The sequence below is a fragment of the Lithobates pipiens genome, unplaced genomic scaffold (assembly GCF_037356315.1).
Source record: "Lithobates pipiens isolate NorthernLeopardFrog02 unplaced genomic scaffold, aLitPip1_a1.2 Scaffold_25, whole genome shotgun sequence".
NCBI classification, from domain to species: domain Eukaryota; kingdom Metazoa; phylum Chordata; class Amphibia; order Anura; family Ranidae; genus Lithobates; species Lithobates pipiens.
Genome location: NW_027507787.1, coordinates 91,115,558 through 91,136,551, shown reverse-complemented (window position 1 = coordinate 91,136,551; position 20,994 = coordinate 91,115,558). Strand labels below are relative to the sequence as shown.

At 51.2% G+C, this 20,994-nt stretch overlaps 1 protein-coding gene across 1 annotated transcript in view; it reads right to left on the bottom strand.

The window, feature by feature from the left end:
- LOC143930385 (phospholipid-transporting ATPase IK-like) overlaps positions 1-20,994 on the bottom strand; it is a 225,930-nt gene that overhangs the window by 91,532 nt on the left and 113,404 nt on the right. Inside the window, exons 13-14 of the mRNA XM_077454669.1 lie at positions 17,997-18,205; positions 4,426-4,457 (exon numbers count right to left, since the gene is read on the bottom strand). Of these exons, the coding sequence (XP_077310795.1) occupies positions 4,426-4,457; positions 17,997-18,205 (241 nt within the window). The remainder of the gene's footprint in view (positions 1-4,425; positions 4,458-17,996; positions 18,206-20,994) is intronic.

The window sequence follows — 20,994 nt, the reverse complement described above, 5'->3', positions numbered from 1 at the left end:
TCAGTTTGACTGGGCTGTGTTAGAAGTTCTGCTTGGTCATGTGTACAGTGAGGTGCACATGACAAGCCAGAACCAGGCCTGGTTGGACCTTTTGGGTATCAGCCTTCTCGGAAGGTGTGCCCCCCCGCTGAGGAGTCTGGGAAGGGGTACTTAAGGTGTTGAAGTCACGTGTTCAGTAGGAGTTTGTGAAGCCCTGACCGGTCTGTTCTTGTTTCCTGGACTGGGATAGATCCACGATGGGTCCCGGTCACGGGGTGTTCAACATACCGCAAAATGCTTCTGTTGGTTACCCCCAATAGACCTGCCTGGTCTGGGGTAGGGATCCTTCTGTTCCCGAGTCTCGGAACCGGCTGGTCCGAGAAGCAGTAACTGAGGAGGGATTCAAGGTGTCCGTGTGTCCCCCCGGCTTGGAGGGGCACCACAGCTCATAAAAGTGACCGGGGGAGGACTCTTCGGAGGAGGGCCAACAAGCTGGCATCCTGAGAAGTGCCGGGTTACTGAGTTGGGAAGGACATTAACGAATCCACGTTTTTTCCAGTACTATCAAGGAGACAGAGAACGTTCCAGGTACTGAGGAAAAAGGTTCCTGTTCACTTTCAGTTACAACTTGTTCAAGGTCAGAGACAAGTTCTGAATCAAAGTGCTGACTGCCATAATCTCTGGCTAGAGATTTGTTCAGCCTTGAAGCGCCCAGCTGCGAGTGGCTACTCTCAGGGTGGTACTAGAGACTTTGTTATGTCTGCAGTTCAAGGTGCCTGAGTTCTTCACCCTTGCCCTCTGTTCCTATACGAGGCTGTGTTGTTGGATGTTACCCCTGCAAAATAAAAGCTTTCAAAAGGACTTTATTGGTGCCACCGTCCAAGTTGTTGGGCATCAACCCTGGGAACCCCTAGATGTGGAAGAACAAGCCAAGCAGAAGTAACAAGTAAGCCCATAAAGTTACTCAGTTAAAATAAATGGAGTTACTTAATGCAGTTACTTTAGAGGGTGACAAGTAATCTAACTGATTACTCTTCCCCTCATGGTAACGCAGTTCCCATTACATGGGTGGCGTTACCTCAATTACATATACCGTCCGGGAGGCCCGCCATGGCCGTACTGCCTGGCCATTCGTTCCGCCGCGGGGAGAGGGGCTTTCGCCCACTGAGCTGAGAAGAGGCTGAGACTCAGAGAGACTGTCTGGATCGCCCCATCCCGCCCCGCCTATCCAAAGATAGAGAATGTAGGGAGGCAGGGCGGACACTGAAAAATGAAGTCAGATGACCAGCTGACACCAATCGAGTGAAGGCGAGGATCTCCCACTCCCCATGAGGATGGGAGGCATCACTGGAGGCATTCAAGTAAGTGACTTCTGTCGATTCAAATTGCAGTGCAATTGATCCATCCCAAGTCCTCCACCACCTCTGCTTATTACTGATCCCATCCCTACCAACCCACCATCACTTCTACAACAGAGGTGGTGGGGGGATAGGGTAGGGATGAGATCAGTGGTGGTGGGGGATGGGATCAGTAAGAGGCAGAGGTGGTGGTGGGAGAGGATGGCACCACCACCGCTGCCACCCCCCCACAAGTACCACTGCTGCCTGACACCCCCCCCCCCCCCAAGTAAACCACCGCTGCCACCCCCCCCAATTACTGTACACCACCACCACTGCCACCCCCTCAAGTACCACCACTGCCACCCCTGTCACAGTTACTTTGCTGAATAACTAATTACTTTTCCAATGTAGTAACCGAGTTACTAACGCAATTAATTTTTGGGAGAAGTAATTTGTAACTTAACTAATTACTTTTTTAAAGTAAGATGACCAACACGGCCAATGAGACATGTTTCTTTGGCATGCCCCCCTTTCTCAAGCCTATTAAACTTACCCCCTTACATTGGCAATCAGTGGTCAGTGGCCCCTGGCCCCTTTTCAGCTGGTGCTCAGTGCTCACTTTGCCCCCTACATTAATGGTCAATGGTTAGTGTATTCCTCTTACATTGATGGTCAGTGTGTTCCCTTTACAATGGTGGTAAGTGTGCTTCTCTTATATTGTTGAACAGTGTTCTCCCCTTACAATAATTTTCACTGTGCTCCCTTTATATGGTTGGTCAATTTCCCCCCAGTAATTATCACCATGGATGCCCCCCCTTCCATCAGTCAGCACTCACCCACTAGCAGGCAGGCATGGGATCAGGGAGACAGATGGTAGTGTAGAAGTGCCTGTTCCTGCTGGTGGTTATACATAGGGACAGGTGCATCACCTGCAACAGGATGACATGCAGGGGACTTGGGTGTGGGCTGTTCTGGTTATCCAATGGATGATGGTGGCTGCTGATGTGAGTGTTTGAAGAACTTTTTGGGGTGCTTTAGTACACACATGCCCCTACACCTTTAATCCCATACTCTGTCATACAGGCACATTTCCCCATGTTTTTTTCCTTTTTAAAAACACTGCAAGAACAGAGAAATATTGTTGATCCTGCCAGAATCCAGTGAGCTCCTAACTTCCTACACTAAAACTGTAAGCAGCGTTGAGTGTTCTTTCCCTGCTTAACTACACTACATCTCTCCTTTTCCAAATTTTTATACCATAGGGGGGAAAGCTGTGTTCTGTAGTTAACCACTTGAGACCCGCGCTATAGCCGAATGACGGCTACAGCGCGGATCTCCTTTTCCGGGACTACGTCTATTGACGTAGTCCCGTGCACGAGCGGCCTGCGTGCACCCTGAGGGGCGCGCGTGGCGCGCTCTGTGATCGGCGAGTCTATGAGACTCGCCTGATCATCGATCAGAGCAAGGGGTCGATCCCGACCCCTTATCACGTGATCAGCTGTCAGCCAATGACAGCTGATCATGTGATATAACGGAGACGGTAATCGGCTATTATTCCTCCTCGCGCTGACAGCGCGAGGAGAGAAAAAAAGAGCCGATCACCGGCGGCTGTGATCGGGACATCAGTCCCGATCACGGCCAGCCCTGCCAGTGCCCACCTGCCCCCTCATCAATAAAGATGATTAAAAAATAAGTGCCCCCCATCAGTGCCACCCAGCAGTGCCCACAGTGCCACCCAGCAGTGCCACCCAGCAGTGCCCACAGTGCCACCCAGCAGTGCCCACAATCTGCCTCAACAAAGGTGCTGCACCCCAGTGCCACATATCCGTGCCCATCAGTGTCATCTACCAGTGCCCAGCAGTGCCGCCCATCAGTGCCCAGCAGTGCCACCTATCAGAGCCACCTATCAGTGCCACCTATCAGTGCCCATCAGTCCCATCTATCAGTGGTACCTATCAGTGCCCCTTAGTGCCACCCATCTGTGCAACCCATCCGTGCCACCCATCTGTGCCACCCATCCGTGCCATCTTATCTGTGCCCATCTTTGCCCATCAGTGCCGCCTTATCTGTGCCCATCGGTGCCGCCTTAACTATGCCTATCAGTGCCCACCAATGCAGCCTATCAGTGCCCACCAGTGCAGCCCAACACATGATTTTTTTTTTTTTTTGCATCTTTTTTTGTTTGTTTAGCAAAAAATAAAACTCCCAGCTGTAATTAAATACCACCAAAAGAAAGCTCTATTTGTGGGAAAAAAATTATAAAAATTTCATTTGGGTACAGTGTTGTATGCCCAGCGCAATTGTCATTCAAAGTGCATCAGTGCTGAAAGCTGAAAATTGGTCTGGGACTGAGGGGGGTTTAAGTGCCCAGTAAGCAAGTGGTTAAAGTGGAGGTCCACCCTAAAATGGACCTTCCGCTCATCGGATTCCTCCCCCCCTCCGGCGCCACAATTGGCACCTTTCAGGGGGGAGGGGGGTGCAGTTACCTGGATAATCCAATTCCGCGCTACATTACGCCCCTTTCCGCAAGTGCCCGCCCCCTTCCGCAAGTGCCCCGCTGCCTGCTGGGAAACACACAGATCCCAGAGGCAGCGGGGACTGTCCTCATTGCGCAGCGTGGCTTGCGCATGCACAGTAGGGAACTGGGAAATGAAGCCGAAAGGCTCCATTTCCTGATTCCCATACCCAAGATGGCGGCGGCAGCACTCGAGTGTCGATCTAGAGATCGGCTTCGGGTGCCGACATCGCGGGCGCGCTGGACAGGTAAGTGTCACTATTTTAAAAGTCAGCAGCTGCAGTATTTGTAGCTGCTGACTTTAAAAAAAAAAAAAAAACGTGGAGTCCCGGCGGACTCCCGCTTTAAGCAGGGGTGAACATTTGGGAGAAATCTTCCTATTCTGTATGAAAATTGGCACATAGAAAGTAAGAAGAAATTTGGGGACAATTATACAAAGTTGATAGAGGTTTTAATCCACGAGAAAAATTCTGCGTTCTATCTACGAGAAAAAAATGTTTTGTTTATGATTCAAACTTTATTGCCTGCATCAGGTCAATGACTCACTAGCGTGTAATGTAAATGAGTTATCTTACAGTTGAGGATTAGTACCTGATGTTGCTGTTCTTCACTTGATGAGATGCCTAAAATACAAAATGTAGACAAGGATTATTAAAGAACAATGAATGAGTTGGGGCAGCAGGATTTTATTAGTACCATCATTACACAATTTTTATTAACTACTTAAGGACAGGAAGGATTTGCCCCCCTAATGACCAGGCCATTTTTTGCGATATGGCACTGTGTTGTTTAACTGACAATTGCGTGGTCGTGCGACCTTGTACCCAAACAAAACTTATGTCCTTTTTTTTCCCCACAAACAAAGCTTTCTTTTGGTGGTATTTGATCACCTCAACGGTTTTTATTTTTTGCACTATAAACAAATGGCGACAATTTTGAAAAAAAATATATATTTACTTTTTACTAAATTAAATATCCCCCAAAAACTTTCTTCATCAGTTCAGGACAATATGTATTCTTCAACCAGAGGCGTAACTAGAACCTTCAGGGCCCCGGTGCAAGAAATCATGGAGGGCCCCTCTGACCTCCAGCCAGGGTCCTTTCCACTGATCCCGGGGGCAGCAGGACCTGGATAGGAGGGGTAACAAATCCCCTCCATTTTTCCACCTGCAGCCACTGAATGCCTATCAGAGGGAGAGAAGGAGAAGCAGACTTTTAATGGCTGCAGGAGAAAAATGAAGGGGATTTGTTCCTCTAAATGCCCCCTTATCCAGGGGTTCAGGGGCAACATGTGCGCTATTGCAATTGTGCCCCTGGGATGAGTGGCAGCGGTGGGGGATGGGATCAGTGGCAGCAGTGTGGTCGGGGAGGGATAGGATCAGTGGCATTGGTGGTGGTGGTGTGGGATGGTATGAGTGGCAGCAGTGAGGAAGAGATTGGATCAGTGGCAGTGGTGGTGGGGTGGGATCAGTGGCAGCAGTGATGGTTGGGTGGGGATGGGATCAGTGGCAGCGGTGGTGGTGGGGGGTGGGATGATTGCCAGCTGTGAGGGGGGATTGGATCAGTGGCAAGGGTTGTGGTTGGAGGATGGGATCAGTGGTAGGGGGGATTGAATGGGATGAGTGGCAGAGGTGGTGGGGGGAATCAGATTAGTGGCAAAGGTGATGGTTGGAGGGGGATGGGATAAGTGGCAGCGGTGGGGGGCATTGGATGAAATGAGTGGCAGCAGTGGTTGGAGGATGGGATCCATGGCAAGGCTGGTAAATGGGGGGTGGGATGGGATGAGTGGTGGGGAGGGCAGTGGCAGCAGTGGTGTGGGGGTTTCAGTGGTGGTGGTGTGGGGGTATCGGTGGCAGTGGTGGTGGTGTGGGGGGTATCAGTGGCAGTAGCGGTGGTGGTGGTGAGGGGGGTATCAGTGGCAGTAGCGGTGGTGGTGGTGAGGGGGGTATCAGTGGCAGTAGTGGTGGTGTGGGGGGGTATCATTGGCAGTAGTGGTGGTGTGGGGGGTATCATTGGCAGTAGTGGTGGTGTGGGGGTATCAGTGGCAGTAGTGGTGGTGGTGTGGGGGGTATCAGTGGCAGTAGTGGTGGTGGTGTGGGGGGTATCAGTGGCGGTAGTGGTGGTGGTGTGGGGGGGTATCAGTGGCGGTAGTGGTGGTGGTGTGGGTGGGTATCAGTGGTGGTGTGGGGGGGTATCAGTGGTGGTGTGGGGGGGTATCAGTGGTGGTGTGGGGGGGTATCAGTGGCGGTAGTGGTGGTGGTGTGGGGGGGTATCAGTGGCGGTAGTGGTGGTGGTGTGGGGGGGGTATCAGTGGCGGTAGTGGTGGTGGTGTGGGGGGGTATCAGTGGCGGTAGTGGTGGTGGTGTGGGGGGTATCAGTGGCGGTAGTGGTGGTGGTGTGGGGGGTATCAGTGGCGGTAGTGGTGGTGTGGGGGGTATCAGTGGCGGTAGTGGTGGTGTGGGAGGTATCAGTGGCAGTAGTGGTGGTGTGGGAGGTATCAGTGGCAGTAGTGGTGGTGAGTGAGGGGGTATCAGTGACAGTGGTGGTGTGGGAGGTATCAGTGGCAGTAGTGGTGGTGAGTGAGGGGGTATCAATGACAGTAGTGGTGATGGCGGTGTGGGGGGTATCAGTGGCAATAGTGGTGGTGGTGTGGGGGGTATCAGTGGCAGTAGTGGTGGTGAGTGAGGGGTGTATCAGTGGCAGTAGTGGTGGTGAGTGAGGGGGGTATCAGTGGCAGTAGTGGTGGTGGTGAGTGAGGGGGTATCAGTGACAGTAGTGGTGATGGCGGTGTGGGGGGTATCAGTGGCAATAGTGGTGGTGGTGTGGGGGGGGGGGTATCAGTGGCAGTAGTGGTGGTGGTGGTGAGTGAGAGGGTATCAGTGGCAGTAGTGGTGGTGGTGAGTGAGGGGGGTATCAGTGGCAGTAGTGGTGGTGGTGATGACTGAGAGGGTATCAGTGGCAGTGGTGGTGGTGAGTGAGGGGGGTATCCGTGACAGTAGTGGTGATGGCGGTGTGGGGGGTATCAGTGGCAATAGTGGTGGTGGTTATCAGTGGCAGTGGTGGTGGTGAGTGAGGGGGGTATTGGTGGCAGTGGTGGTGGTGAGTGAGGGGGTATCAGTGGCAGTGGTGGTGGTGGTGAGGGGGGTAGCAGTGGTGGTGGTGAGTGAGGGGGGTAGCAGTAGTGGTGGTGAGTGAGGGGGGTAGCAGTGGCAGTAGTGGTGGTGAGTGAGGGGGGTATCAGTGACAGTGGTGGTGGTGGTGAGTGAGGGGGGTATCAGTGGCAGTAGTGGTTGTGAGTGAGGGGGGTATCAGTGACAGTAGTGGTTATGGCGGTGTGGGGGGTATCAGTGGCAGTAGTGGTGGTGGTGGTGTGTGTGGGGGGTATAAGTGCAGTGGTGGGGTTGTGTGTGGGGGGTATAAGTGCAGTGGTGGTGTGGGGGGTATCAGTGGCGGTAGTGGTGGTGTGGGGGGTATCAGTGGCAGTAGTGGTGGTGTGGGAGGTATCAGTGGCAGTAGTGGTGGTGAGTGAGGGGGTATCAGTGACAGTGGTGGTGTGGGAGGTATCAGTGGCAGTAGTGGTGGTGAGTGAGGGGGTATCAATGACAGTAGTGGTGATGGCGGTGTGGGGGGTATCAGTGGCAATAGTGGTGGTGGTGTGTGGGTATCAGTGGCAGTAGTGGTGGTGGTGGTGAGTGAGGGGGGTATAAGTGGCAGTAGTGGTGGTGGTGGTGAGTGAGAGGGTATCAGTGGTGGTGGTGAGTGAGGGGGGTATCAGTGGCAGTAGTGGTGGTGGTGGTGAGTGAGGGGGGTATCAGTGACAGTAGTGGTGATGGCGGTGTGGGGGGTATCAGTGGCAATAGTGGTGATGGCGGTGTGGGGGGTATCAGTGGCAATGGTGGTGGTGGTGAGTGAGGGGGGTATTGGTGGCAGTGGTGGTGGTGAGTGAGGGGGGTATCAGTGGCGGTGGCGGTGGTGGTGAGTGAGGGGGGTAGCAGTGGTGGTGGTGAGTGAGGGGGGTAGCAGTGGTGGTGGTGAGTGAGGGGGGTAGCAGTGGTGGTGGTGAGTGATTTTGGGGGGGGGGGTATAAGTGCAGTGGTGGTGGTGGTGTGTGTGTGGGGGGGGGGGTATAAGTGCAGTGGTGGTGGTGTGTTTGGGGGGGTATAAGTGCAGTGGTGGTGGTGTGTTTGGGGGGGTATAAGTGCAGTGGTGGTGGTGTGTTTGGGGGGGTATAAGTGCAGTGGTGGTGGTGTGTTTGGGGGGGTATAAGTGCAGTGGTGGTGGTGTGTGTGTGGGGGTATAAGTGCAGTGGTGGTGGTGGGTGTGTGGGGGGTATAAGTGCAGTGATGGTGGTGTGTGTGTGGGGGGTATAAGTGCAATGGTGGTGTGTGTGTGTGGGGGGTATAAGTGCAGTGGTGGTGGAGGGTATAAGTGCAGTGGTGGTGGTGAGTGAGGGGGGTAGCAGTAGTGGTGGTGAGTGAGGGGGGTAGCAGTGGCAGTAGTGGTGGTGAGTGAGGGGGGTATCAGTGACAGTGGTGGTGGTGGCGGTGAGTGAGGGGGGTATCAGTGGCAGTAGTGGTTGTGAGTGAGGGGGGTATCAGTGACAGTAGTGGTGATGGCGGTGTGGGGGGGTATCAGTGGCAGTAGTGGTGGTGTGTGGGGGGGGTATAAGTGCAGTGGTGGGGGTGTGTGTGGGGGGGTATAAGTGCAGTGGTGGTGGTGTGTGTGTGGGGGGGTATAAGTGCAGTGGTGGTGGTGGTGTGTGTGTGTGGGGGGGTATAAGTGCAGTGGTGGTGGTGTGTTTGGGGGGGTATAAGTGCAGTGGTGGTGGTGTGTTTGGGGGGGTATAAGTGCAGTGGTGGTGGTGTGTGTGTGGGGGGGTATAAGTGCAGTGGTGGTGGTGTGTTTGGGGGGGTATAAGTGCAGTGGTGGTGGTGTGTTTGGGGGGGTATAAGTGCAGTGGTGGTGGTGGTGTGTGTGTGGGGGGTATAAGTGCAGTGGTGGTGGTGGTGTGTGTGTGGGGGGTATAAGTGCAGTGGTGGTGGCGTGTGTGTGTGGGGGGGGTATAATTGCAGTGGTGGTGGTGTGTGTGTGTATGTGTGGGGGGTATAAGTGCAATGGTGGTGTGTGTGTGTGGGGGGGGGGGTATAAGTGCAGTGGTGGTGGAGGGTATAAGTGCAGTGGTGGTGGTGGTGAGGGGGGTAGCAGTGGTGGTGGTGAGTGAGGGGGGTAGCAGTAGTGGTGGTGAGTGAGGGGGGTAGCAGTGGCAGTAGTGGTGGTGAGTGAGGGGGGGTATCAGTGACAGTGGTGGTGGTGGTGGTGGTGGTGAATGAGGGGGGTATCAGTGGCAGTAGTGGTTGTGAGTGAGGGGGGTATCAGTGACAGTAGTGGTTATGGCGGTGTGGGGGGTATCAGTGGCAGTAGTGGTGGTGGTGGTGTGTGTGGGGGGTATAAGTGCAGTGGTGGTGTGGGGGGTATCAGTGGCGGTAGTGGTGGTGTGGGGGGTATCAGTGGCAGTAGTGGTGGTGTGGGAGGTATCAGTGGCAGTAGTGGTGGTGAGTGAGGGGGTATCAGTGACAGTGGTGGTGTGGGAGGTATCAGTGGCAGTAGTGGTGGTGAGTGAGGGGGTATCAATGACAGTAGTGGTGATGGCGGTGTGGGGGGTATCAGTGGCAATAGTGGTGGTGGTGTGTGGGTATCAGTGGCAGTAGTGGTGGTGGTGGTGAGTGAGGGGGGTATAAGTGGCAGTAGTGGTGGTGGTGGTGAGTGAGAGGGTATCAGTGGTGGTGGTGAGTGAGGGGGGTATCAGTGGCAGTAGTGGTGGTGGTGGTGAGTGAGGGGGGTATCAGTGACAGTAGTGGTGATGGCGGTGTGGGGGGTATCAGTGGCAATAGTGGTGGTGGTGAGTGAGGGGGGTATTGGTGGCAGTGGTGGTGGTGAGTGAGGGGGGTATCAGTGGTGGTGGTGAGTGAGGGGGGTAGCAGTGGTGGTGGTGAGTGAGGGGGGTAGCAGTGGTGGTGGTGAGTGAGGGGGGTAGCAGTGGTGGTGGTGAGTGAGGGGGGTAGCAGTGGCAGTAGTGGTGGTGAGTGAGGGGGGTATCAGTGACAGTGGTGGTGGTGGCGGTGAGTGAGGGGGGTATCAGTGGCAGTAGTGGTTGTGAGTGAGGGGGGTATCAGTGACAGTAGTGGTGATGGCGGTGTGGGGGGGTATCAGTGGCAGTAGTGGTGGTGTGTGTGGGGGGTATAAGTGCAGTGGTGGGGGTGTGTGTGGGGGGGTATAAGTGCAGTGGTGGTGGTGTGTGTGTGGGGGGGGTATAAGTGCAGTGGTGGTGGTGGTGTGTGTGTGTGGGGGGGGGTATAAGTGCAGTGGTGGTGGTGTGTTTGGGGGGGTATAAGTGCAGTGGTGGTGGTGTGTTTGGGGGGGTATAAGTGCAGTGGTGGTGGTGTGTGTGTGGGGGGGTATAAGTGCAGTGGTGGTGGTGTGTTTGGGGGGGTATAAGTGCAGTGGTGGTGGTGTGTTTGGGGGGGTATAAGTGCAGTGGTGGTGGTGTGTGTGTGGGGGGTATAAGTGCAGTGGTGGTGGTGTGTGTGTGGGGGGTATAAGTGCAGTGATGGTGGTGTGTGTGTGGGGGGTATAAGTGCAATGGTGGTGTGTGTGTGTGGGGGGTATAAGTGCAGTAGTGGTGGAGGGTATAAGTGCAGTGGTGGTGGTGAGTGAGGGGGGTAGCAGTAGTGGTGGTGAGTGAGGGGGGTAGCAGTGGCAGTAGTGGTGGTGAGTGAGGGGGGTATCAGTGACAGTGGTGGTGGTGGCGGTGAGTGAGGGGGGTATCAGTGGCAGTAGTGGTTGTGAGTGAGGGGGGTATCAGTGACAGTAGTGGTGATGGCGGTGTGGGGGGGTATCAGTGGCAGTAGTGGTGGTGTGTGTGGGGGGTATAAGTGCAGTGGTGGGGGTGTGTGTGGGGGGGTATAAGTGCAGTGGTGGTGGTGTGTGTGTGTGGGGGGGTATAAGTGCAGTGGTGGTGGTGGTGTGTGTGTGGGGGGGGGGTATAAGTGCAGTGGTGGTGGTGTGTTTGGGGGGGTATAAGTGCAGTGGTGGTGGTGTGTTTGGGGGGGTATAAGTGCAGTGGTGGTGGTGTGTGTGTGGGGGGGTATAAGTGCAGTGGTGGTGGTGTGTTTGGGGGGGTATAAGTGCAGTGGTGGTGGTGTGTTTGGGGGGGTATAAGTGCAGTGGTGGTGGTGGTGTGTGTGTGTGGGGGGTATAAGTGCAGTGGTGGTGGTGTGTGTGTGGGGGGTATAAGTGCAGTGGTGGTGGTGTGTGTGTGTGTGGGGGGGTATAATTGCAGTGGTGGTGGTGTGTGTGTGTGTGTGTGTGTATGTGTGGGGGGTATAAGTGCAATGGTGGTGTGTGTGTGTGGGGGGGGTATAAGTGCAGTGGTGGTGGAGGGTATAAGTGCAGTGGTGGTGGTGTGTGTGGGGAATCAGTGGCAGTGTTGATATTGAGAGATGGTGCTACTCACTTCCAGATCACTGGGTTCCCCCTCCTTGCTGTGAGTACGCTCGAGTGCAGGCGGAGCCGGAGAAGATGGGCGGGGACTGTGCCCGTGAGAGCACTGCAGGCGGAGCCGGAGAAGATGGGCGGGGACTGTGCCCGTGAGAGCACTGCAGGCGGAGCCAGAGAAGATGGGCGGGGACTGTGCCCATGAGAGCACTGCAGGCGGAGCCGGAGAAGATGGGCGGGGACTGTGCTCCGGAGAGCACTGCAGGCGGAGCTGGAGAAGATGGGCGGGGACTGTGCCCGTGAATGCGGGAGGAGAGGGTGGGTGGAGCAGCTGGGGAGAATGGGCGGAGCAGACGGAGAGGATGGGCGGAGCAGAGGCAGACTCCCCGTAAATGACTAGATATAGATCTGGGGCAGCGGCGGGCCCCCTACAGTGGCGGAACTCAGGGGCCCAGTCGCAAGTGCGACTGGTGCGACCCTGATAATTCCGCCACTGTCTTCAACACATTTTTGTTGAAAAAAAAACAAAAACACAATAAGCGTATATGTCAGGTCACCTAGAGCCCAGGTGACAGATGCACACCGTAGGGTTTAGGATTGCACCGCAAGGTTCTGGACCCTACGGCTGACTGCTGTTGACAGGGATCAAGGTGATAGGAAGGCAGGGCCGCCAGAACACCAAGATGGATCCCACCGGGGTTAGAGCGTAAGATTCCCTGGGGCGCGGAGTCTAAGAGCCAGCAGGTGTTCACCAGAGCCTCGAGTGGTGAGGATGGACTTGGCTGCAACTGGCTCCAGCTCACACCCACAGTAGGCAACAGGAGGATAGGGATGGTGAGAGACAAAGCCAAGGTCGTGGCCACAAGCAGACAAGAATAGTCGGAGACACGCCAAAAGGTCAGAATCACAGGCAAACAGGGATAGTCAGGACACGCCAAAGTCGGTAACGGAAAACAGTAGAAGAGCACACGGCAGGTAACAGGAAGCTAACGCACAAAGGTTGATCAGCAGGATTGGCTAGCAGTGCACAGGTTAATATAGAGTTGTCTGACAGGAGCTAGGGTGGAGCCATGCCAGAGGATGGATTATAAAAGCAGTCAGGTGAGGCTCGGCTGGTCTCTAGAAATGAACACATGGAGACAGGTAAGCAGAACTCTATTGCATAACCATGACAGTATATTGATTGGTTTGTACAAAAGTTATAGTGTCTACAAATTAGGGGATATATTTATGCCATTTTTATTTATTATTTACTAGTAATGGCGGTGATTGGCGATTTTTAGCGGGACTGCGACAGACTTGCGGCTGACAGATTGGACACTTTTTTTTGGGAACCATTGACATTTATACACCGATCAGAGCTGTAAATCGTCACTGATTACTGTATAAGGCTAGGTTCACACTATTGCGATGCGGGAACGCCGCGAATCCGCGGCGTTTTCCCGCATCGCATACCTCCCGCCGGCAGTTCACACTGCCCCATGCGGACGGCTGGGGGTGTCAATGTTATGTTAATGACACCCCCAGATCCGTCGGCATATCGCAGTGCGATCTGCCGACTCGCACAGGAATCGGATCGCATGGTGTGAACCCCCATGCGATCCGATTCCGTTGCGGACCCAAAAAAGGGTCCTGTGCGAGTTTGCTGCGGGACAGCTGCGAGTTCAGCCATACTATCTGTATGGCTGAACTCGCAGTGCTACGGAGATCGGATGTGATTTGCTGTGCGAATCACATCCGGATCTCCCCCCGCAGCAGTGTGAACCCAGCCTTAATGTCATTGGCAGGGAAGGGGTTAACACTAGGGGCGATCAAGGGGATAAGTGTTCCCTAAGGAGGTGATTCTAACTGTGGAGGCAGTGTACTGACTAGAGGAGGAGAGAGATTGTTGTTCCTGATCACTAGGAACAACAGATCTCTCTGTACTCCCCTGTCAGAATGGGGATCTGTTTGTTTACAGGCACAGATCCCTTCTCTGGCTCTCTGTGGAGCAATCGCAGGTGGATGGCAGACATCCCGGCAGCCGGCCACACACATCGGCTCTGGCCTTGCATGCCGCTATCACTTTTAAAGCAGCCGATGTACATCTAGGCGATTTGTGCAGCTGTGCCAACCTGCCACATTAGAATGACAGCAGCTAGTTGACAAATAGTTAATATAAATATAATCGACAATGCAATATAAAAATCCATCTGGTCTTAGAAAATACAATTGTCCAAATGAATCCCTTTTGACGGTTTGCACACCCCCACAGTTGAAGTCACCTCTACCTGGGAGACTACTCCAGAGAAGGTGTATTGATGTAGGCCATCAAAACTCAACATGTTTCACAGTTGCCCGCTTCTTCAGGAGAAAGCACCCAAGAGGCGGCATGGCCAGCCAACATTCATAGGGGGCATTAAGGCAAAAATCCCTGAGCAAGCATGGGATCGGATACAGATGGACCACTAAACATGTAGCATTGTATTACTTGGAGCCAAGGATTAGCCCTGTTTGTGGAGATGGTGGGATAGATAGAGAACGACTGAATCCCAGGGAATTAAGATGGACAATTCGGTACCCAGAAAGATGGTTTCCAAATTAAGTTCTGTATATATTATTAATTGCTTAGCGGTATGGAGTATCCAGAAGTCTGGAGAGCAGGTAAACTGACTAGTAGGTATATAGTCATGGCAAGAAAAATCCATGTTCCTGCCCAAAGACAAATCCTTGGGAGAGAGGGTGCGTCCACATGCACCCACTGCCATTACACAAAGATTATTAAGAAGGAACATTTTTCCACAAGAATATGCCTCTTTTGCTCACAAGTTTTAAAGGCCATCTTTTTCTAGCTCATCAGTCCTCTATGATAGCAGAAACTCATGTAGTACTACATGTACAATCCTTGACCATGTCAGATTCCACTCCTGTCAGCCAGCAACAGAAAGGGGGATTTCAGCAGCTATTTAATTTCTCTGCTTTTATATAATTACTGTATATAATTATGTATGAGAAATCTACACATTTATTACACGCTTCTGTCAGCAACAAGTCTGATCATTGGAAGAGAGTGGGCTGAGTTATCAAAACATGTAGAAAACTGACCACTCTGTGCTCTTATACCTAGCGTGCTCAGTTTTTAATAGGAAAGGTTATTCTCACAAAGTAATACAAAGAGAAGAGGACACATTTTCGTACAAGTACATGGTACAGCATTCACATATCAATAATATTAACCAATTGCCGACCTCATTCCGCACATATACTGAGGTACTGTGGTTCGGCTGCGCAAACCGACGTATCTGTACCTTGGTCTGTGCATGTGGTACTGTGGACATGCATGCCTGCCACATGCAGCGGGAGCTCACCCCTGGACTCAATGCGCCGGCCACTCGCAATTGTGGGAAAGAGAGGCAGAACAGGGATCTGCCTATATAAACGGATCCCTGTTCTGACAGGAGTGTACAGTGAGATCATCTGTTCCTAGTGATCAGGAACAGCGATGTCTCTGTACTCCCAGTCAGTCCACTCCCCCCCCAGTTAGAAACCCCTCTTTAGGACACACTTAACCCCTTGATTGCCCCCTAGTGTTAACCCCTTCCTTGCCAGTGTCATTTATACAGTGATCAGTGGATATTTTTAGCTCTCTGTAATGATGTCACTGGTCTCAAAAAAGTGTCAAAAGTGTCCAATCTGTCCGCCGCAATGTCACATTCCCGCTAAAAATCTACCAGATATATGTAGAATAGATATTGGCCTAAATTGATTAAGAAATTCATTTTTTTTAACTTTTTTTATTGGATATGTATTATAGCAAATAGCACATTTCTTTTTATTTGTGGGGGGAAAAAAGAACATCAATCTTGTTTGGGTACAGCATCACACAACCATGCAATTGTCAATAAAATTAACAGTACTGTATTACAAAAAATGCCTGGTCATTAAAGCCGCGTACACACGGGGCGGACTGTCTGGCCAACTTAGTCCGTCAGACAATCCGACGGACAGTCCGTCATACTTTAGAATGAATGGACTTGACCACACACACCACTTTTTGAGCGGACTAATACGGCGTACTAAGTCCGCCATACTATCCGCCGTACTTTTGAAATGAACGGACTCGCCCACACACGCGGAGGAAAGTCCGCTCATTTCGAGCGCGTCTCCAAGTAGGCGGGGCCCGCGAAGGAGACGTCGCTGGCCCCGCCGCCTGGTATGGACTTAAAGGGAAACCCCAACGCCGAAAAAAATCGGCGTGGGGGTCCCCCCCAAGTCCACAACAGACCCTTGTCCGAGCACGCTACCCGGCCGGCCAGGAAAGGGGGGCGAGCGAGCGCCCCCCCCCCTCCTGAGCCGTAGCAGGCCGCGTGCCCTCAACATGGGGGGGTGCCTTGGGGAAGGGGGGGCCGCGCGGCCCCCCCACCCCAAAGCACCTTGTCCCCATGTTGATGAGGACAAGGGCCTCTTCCCGACAACCCTGGCCGTTGGTTGTCGGGGTCTGCGGGCGGGGGGCTTATCGGAATCCGGGAGCCCCCTTTAATAAGGGGGCCCCCGGATACCGGACCCCCACCCTATGTGAATGAGTATGGGGTACAATGTACCCCTACCCATTCACCTGTAAAATAAAAGTACCAAAAAAAAACACAACACACGAGATAAAATACTTTATTGCACAGCTCCGGGGGTCTTCCGTCTTCGGGGGTCTTCTCGCCGGACTCCTCCGCTATCTTCTTGTAGCTCTTTTGCTAGCGGAGGAGTCCGGCTTTCTTCCTCGCCGCCGGCCTCTTCTCCCGACTTCGGGGGTCTTGTCCCCCTCTTCGGTTCTTCTGCCGGGCCACCGCGCCTTCTTATAGCTCTTTTACAGGCGGTGGCCTGGTCTTCTGTCGCCGCCGTCGCCGCCGCCTTCCGTTCTTCTTCTTCTTCTTCTTCTTCTTCTCCAGGAGATGTTGCCTCGACGATCTCTCCAGCCGGAATGCCAGGGCCGCACTGCGCGGCCACTTATATAGGGACAAGGGGCGGTGTCACATGGCTTTATGTCACATGGGTTGGTCACATGGGTTGATGTCACATGGGGACTATGACATCGTAAGGGGGCGGGGTCACCATGTGACACCAACCCATGTGACATAAAGCCATGCGACACCGCCCCTTGTCCCTATATAAGTGGCCGCGCAGCGCGGCCCTGGCATTCCGGCCGGAGAGATCGTCGAGGCAACATCTCCTGGAGAAGAAGAAGAAGAAGAAGAACGGAAGGCGGCGGCGACGGCGGCGACAGAAGACCGGGCCACCGCCTGTAAAAGAGCTATAAGAAGGCGCGGTGGCCCGGCAGAAGAACCGAAGAGGGGGACAAGACCCCCGAAGTCGGGAGAAGAGGCCGGCGGCGAGGAAGAAAGCCGGACTCCTCCGCTAGCAAAAGAGCTACAAGAAGATAGCGGAGGAGTCCGGTGAGAAGACCCCCGAAGACGGAAGACCCCCGGAGCTGTGCAATAAAGTATTTTATCTCGTGTGTTGTGTTTTTTTTTGGTACTTTTATTTTACAGGTGAATGGGTAGGGGTACATTGTACCCCATACTCATTCACATAGGGTGGGGGTCCGGTATCCGGGGGCCCCCTTATTAAAGGGGGCTCCCGGATTCCGATAAGCCCCCCGCCCGCAGACCCCGACAACCAACGGCCAGGGTTGTCGGGAAGAGGCCCTTGTCCTCATCAACATGGGGACAAGGTGCTTTGGGGTGGGGGGGCCGCGCGGCCCCCCCTTCCCCAAGGCACCCCCCCATGTTGAGGGCACGTGGCCTGGTACGGCTCAGGAGGGGGGGGCGCTCGCTCGCCCCCCTTTCCTGGCCGGCCGGGTAGCGTGCTCGGACAAGGGTCTGTTGTGGACTTGGGGGGGACCCCCACGCCGATTTTTTTTCGGCGTTGGGGTTCCCCTTTAAGTCCATACCAGGCGGCGGGGACAGCGAGGTCTCCTTCGCGGGCCCCGCCTACCTGGATACCCGCTCGAAATGAGCGGACTTTTCTCCGGGCGGGAAAAGTCCGCTCATTTCAAAAGTACGGCGGACTGGCACACACACGGGCGGATTGTCCGCCGAAATGCGAGTCCGACGGACAGTATTACGGAAATTCCGAAAATACTTAGTCCGCCAGACTGCACGCTGAAAATGTCCGCTGAAGCCCACACACGAGTGGACTGTCCGCTGAAATGTGTTTCGGCGGACTAAGTAGGCCAGACAGTCCGCCCGTGTGTACGCGGCTTAAGGGGGTAAATCCTTCCAGAGATGAAGTGGTTAAATATAGGGTTTACATATTCTTTACATCTCACTTGGATCCCAAAATTGCAGTAGAAACACATCCAAATGATGTATTTGCCTGACCAACCTCCATATGGGGTAGTGCAACAAAATCCAAATCTTTGCTGAAGGGAACATTTTTAAACAATTTATTATCTGAAGGTGATGTGTTGGTTTCCTTCTTTTTAGTACGAGTCTGACACCCTTCTTTTTATTACGGTAATAGACAAACAATTATTTTTACACAACCACACGAATGTCAATTCCTTAAACTGATCATCGTTTGTCTGAGGTTATGACAGTGTTCCCATAAATATCTTGGCTTTTAGCCATAAAAATCAAACTGGTATTAGAAGCCATCAACAGGAAACGTGATCATGCTTAATTTTTACAAAAACTTACCAAAAATCTTTTGCCCAATGCAGCACTTCTTAAACGTCATGATGTTCTGAGTTAGTGTACCGGTCTTGTCTGTAAATACGTACTCAATCTGTCCCAGCATATCGCAGAAGCTGGTACCTCTGGCTTCAGCTGGTGTATCCGTTTTCTCGTAGTACATTTCCAGGTCATTGTTAATGAAAAAGTTGTGGAGAATATGAATGATTTCAATCCTACAAATGACAAACATTGCTTGTATTTGAAGCCAGAATGAAGAATGTTAAAGTAATAGGCAATCATTTATATTAGAAAAATTCTATAATAAATAAAAAAAAATTAAAACAAATAAAAATTGGATTTGCCCCCTTTTGGGCTATTAAATATACCATTATTGTACATTGTAAATTTACTTTTATTATACACTTCTTTTGATACCTGTTGATTCTACCAGAAATATTGTAAGCTGTCCTACGTTCTCTGGCTGTGCTGTACACTTATTAGTTAGAATTACTCCTGGATATTTCTGAGAACCACAGAATACCTTCTTCTATGTTATGGAACTGTCCTAGGATGACAAAGCTGCTCCTCCATAGAAACAGACTAGTGAATGAACGTGGTCACTCTATAAAATAAATGTGTTAAAGCGGTTGTAACCCTTACATAAAACAAAAAAATAAAAAAATTATCCTGTTCCTTTACAGCACTATAAGCCGCATAGTGCTTCCGCAGTGTAATTTGTCCCATTCTATGCTGGAAAATAACTGGCTGTTCCTGTGTCCCCCTAGGTGTGCTGACCAGGGTAATTATGGCTGCTGATCCACGATACCGTGGTCAGTTTACATGCATTGGTCATCCCGTTGTGTTCAGTCTCTCCATCTCTGCCTGTCAGTTGCTAGTGTGTGTAAGCGGATCTCCTCCCCGGCTCTCCTCTCCTGCCGCTATTCCGTGTGGTTATAAAGTCACTGAGCACAATTACTGGTATCCCCTCTGTTATAGCAAGCTATACAGTACAGTGTGTGTGTGTGTGTGTGTATTTATTTTTTTAATTATAAGGCAAAATTCCTTGTTTCACAGTGCTGCTGTGGGCTCATGTGACCTCCGGACGATGTCAGAGGAATCCCGCTGTAGTCCTTAGATCTAGAAAGGAGAGCAGTGGTAGGTCACGTGACCGCACAGCAGCGCTGTGAAATAAAGTATTTCGCTTCATAATTAAAAAAAAACAAAAAAAAAAAACACACACACACACACACACACACACACACAGTATTACTTGAGGTGGTACCAGTAATTGTCCTCAGTGACTTTACAACCACTTTAATAGTGAAATTACCAGATGAAAATAAAACTAAATAAATGTGGCGCTTACTCAATAAACAAAAGATGACAATCCAATAAATATGTGCAAATGATGAATAATTAATATGATGTTTTCTCAAACACAATAAAAAATGTGCAATAAATTTCAAAGTGAAATGAAATAAAATGATTGCACATTTTTTATTGTGTTTGAGTAAACTGCATATTGATTATTCATCATTTGCACATATTTATTGGATTGTCATCTTGCAATTGTTTATTGAGTAAGCTCCACATTTATTTAGTTATCAATTTATCATTGTGTCGGAACACTCTTTCATGTTGGCAGCCACTCACTCTTGATATAATATTTTTTGGTTTGCGCATTAGTATTTCTACCTTATTGTATTATTCTACATTATAATGTGTTTAGTGCTTTTCTCTGATATTGTAACATTTACACGTTAAACGTTTCATTTTCATTAGCACTCATATTTTTTACTTTCATGAAGTTTTAATGTTTGATTGTTATAGCCCATCTAAACTTTACATAAGTAGGATTTGCTGCTTTTTAACCTATATCAGGAGGCAACAACAACCTCAATATCAAAATTCAACTTTTCATTTCATTTTTGAAATAATCACTGTACGTTTAAGTTTCATATATCTATGTAAGTTTCATGAAGTTTTTTGTATAATTGTAGATACCTCTCACAGTGCCTGAAGAAGTGGGCTAAGTAACCAGCTGAGAAATGATCTAATTTCCCCATCTGCAAATTTTGCTCTCTTATTGTGTGGTTTGTCTTCCATAGTAGTAATAATCAGCCTTGTTTTTATTAGCAATGGTTTTCAATAAACAGGGAAATTTTAACAGATAAATCTATTTTGCATCTAAAAAATGGTGTTTCTCGGTTTCCGAATTTTTGGATTTCCGAATTTTCAAATTTTTACATTTCAAAAAAAGCAGAAAAACGAATGAAACGAAAACAAAAGACGAACACATTTTTTGTCAGTGCACATGTCTAGCAGATTGTACTTATTCTGTTGGTACATTGGCTCCTGTTTAACCCCTGGGGGCTTTCCACTGAGCACCAGGACCCCAATCTCCTTCCATTGAGCACCAGTGCCCCTGTACCCTCACTAAGCACCAGGACCCCCTCCCCCCCCATCTCCCCAGACTGAGCTTCTGTGTCCCCATCTCCCCGGACTCAGCACCAGGACCCCCCCACCTTCCCTGACTGAACACCAGCACCCTCCACCTCACCTGTCTAAGGACCAGTCCCCCAGTTTAGCACTGGTACCCTCCATTTCCCCCAACTGAGCACCAGGACCCCTCATTTTCCCCTACTAAGGACCCGTACCCTCCATCTCCCCTGACTGAGCACCAGAATTCCCCATATCACCTGACTGAGCACCAGTACACCCCTTCTTCCCTGACTGAGTACCAGGACCTCTCATCTACAATGTCTACAGTATGTAACCAAAGCCCCCCATCAGGGCTCCTAAAAAAAAAAATGGAAAAAATAATAAAGATAAAAAAAAAAAAACTATTGACATTGTCCATTGCCCTACTGACACCAATCTCTGCCCTAATGACACCATTCTCTTGGGGGCCACGGAACGAAGTCTTTGCCCCGGGCGAAAATGTCTAGCTTCACCACTGGGATCAACAGGTATAGCAAATACTTCCAATGGTATGTTTAACAGACCAAAAGGAAACAAATAA